The sequence below is a fragment of the Propithecus coquereli genome, unplaced genomic scaffold, assembly GCF_000956105.1.
Source record: "Propithecus coquereli isolate 6110/MARCELLA unplaced genomic scaffold, Pcoq_1.0 Scaffold503, whole genome shotgun sequence".
Lineage (NCBI taxonomy): Eukaryota > Metazoa > Chordata > Mammalia > Primates > Indriidae > Propithecus > Propithecus coquereli.
In genome coordinates this window covers 1,669,574-1,671,399 of record NW_012150875.1, presented here as the reverse complement: position 1 = coordinate 1,671,399, position 1,826 = coordinate 1,669,574, and the positions used below count along the sequence as shown (strand labels likewise).

The 1,826-nt window shown below is 38.8% G+C and overlaps 1 protein-coding gene across 1 annotated transcript in view; it reads left to right on the top strand.

Annotated features, from left to right (window-relative positions):
* LOC105820065 (methylsterol monooxygenase 1-like) overlaps positions 1–1,396 on the top strand; it is a 2,850-nt gene extending 1,454 nt beyond the window's left edge. The window contains exon 2 of the mRNA XM_012656470.1: positions 1,049–1,396. Coding sequence (XP_012511924.1) covers positions 1,049–1,396 — 348 coding nt within the window. The remainder of the gene's footprint in view (positions 1–1,048) is intronic.
* Positions 1,397–1,826: the final 430 nt, after the last annotated feature.

Here is a 1,826-nt window from a genome sequence, read left to right as displayed (position 1 = left end):
AGGAAAAATACGGCACGGACGTGAAATAGTTGAGACTCTCGTCCTTGTGGCCGTAGTGCTGTACACTAGACACCTGCAGTTTGACAGCGGCCAGAGTAATGTTAGGGCCATTTCAGTGAGACCTCCAAGTGACGAACCTTTAATATTGAAACTTCTACAACAATTATTGACTTAGTTTTAACACATGTTTATCACATTGCTAACTCCCACAAAGACAGTGATTTTTATTACACCTGCTTTGATGTAGCTTTGTGAAATGGCCGTGTCGGTATGTTCCGCGTCGCTCGTTGCTACATGGTGTGCTAAATCAAGCATCCTTTTCTTGACAAAACAAAGTAAATGCACAAATAAAAATTAGAGTTCAAGACAATTATTAAATGCTTTTATCTTAAACCATCAAAGACGGTTAATAAGATTTTATGTCCACAGACCTTTTGATGTTTAGTAGGAACAAAAAGATATTTTTATTGAGAATTGCTACTATTTATATGTATACATAGCTGGATATATTATCGTTACATATAGACACAATATAATTTTGTAAAATATGTGCATAAATAGATGTATTATTCAGGTTCTCCAGAGAGAAGCAGAATCAATGGAGTATATATTAATAATATTCACAGATTTATTTTGAGGAGTTGGCTAGTGCATTTGTTGGGGCTGTCAGGTCTGAAATCCGTAGGGCCAGCTGCAGGCTGGAAATCCAAGTAAGAGCTGTTGCTGCAGTCTTGGCTCCAAATTCCTCAGAGCTGCAAGCTCTGGAAGCATAGGTAGGGTTTCCATGTTGTGGTCTTGAGAATTCCTTCTTCAAGAAACCTTAGTCTTTACCCATAAGGCCTTTAACTGATTAGTTGAAGCCCACCGTCCTTATGAAGGGTAGTCTCTTCAGAGTCTCCTGATGGAAATGTTAACCACATTGAAAAAATACCTTCGCAGCAAGTCTAGGCTGGCGTCTGGCCAAACGGTTGGGTACCATGGCCCTGCCAAGCTGACACATGAAATTAACCATGACAGCATGTTAAGGAATTTTTATCCATTGCTTTAGGCTCCATTTGGGATGGAAGCTGAATATGCACATCCTTTGGAAACTCTGATTCTTGGAGCTGGATTTTTCATCGGAATCTTGCTTTTGTGTGATCATGTAATTCTTCTTTGGGCATGGGTGACCGTTCGTTTGCTGGAGACTATTGATGTCCACAGTGGCTACGACATTCCCCTCAACCCCCTAAACCTCATCCCCTTCTACGCCGGCTCGCGGCACCACGATTTCCACCACATGAACTTCATCGGGAACTACGCGTCCACGTTTACCTGGTGGGACAGACTTTTCGGAACAGATTCTCAGTTTAAGGCCTATTATGAAAAGATGAAGTTTGAGAAAAAGACTGAATAAATGTCTCACATAAACCTTCCTGAAGATACACATTTTCCTAAAGTGAAACTGGTAGCTAACGTTGCTTCTGGGGAGCAGAAATAAGCGTGTGTCTTGGCTACTAAGCGATAAAAAGATTATTAACAACCTTTAATTATCTTCCTAGTGGGAATTTTTTCTACTTTACATACAAGATCTGTATATGTAGAAATAATATATATTTAAGTAGCGTTTTCCTGAAGAAGTCTTAAAGGCTGTGTTGCTAAGCTTACAAAAAACGTTTTAAGTAATGGAAAAAGTATTATGTGATTTTTCCCCAGTAATACTGAAGTTGACATTGGTCTTTGGATCTTTAGATATATACTGGTAATTTCAGAAAAGTCTTAATAGTGATGTTGGCATTATCTTTAACTTTAAACCTTTCTAAGAATTTGCCTGAAGATCAAAATAT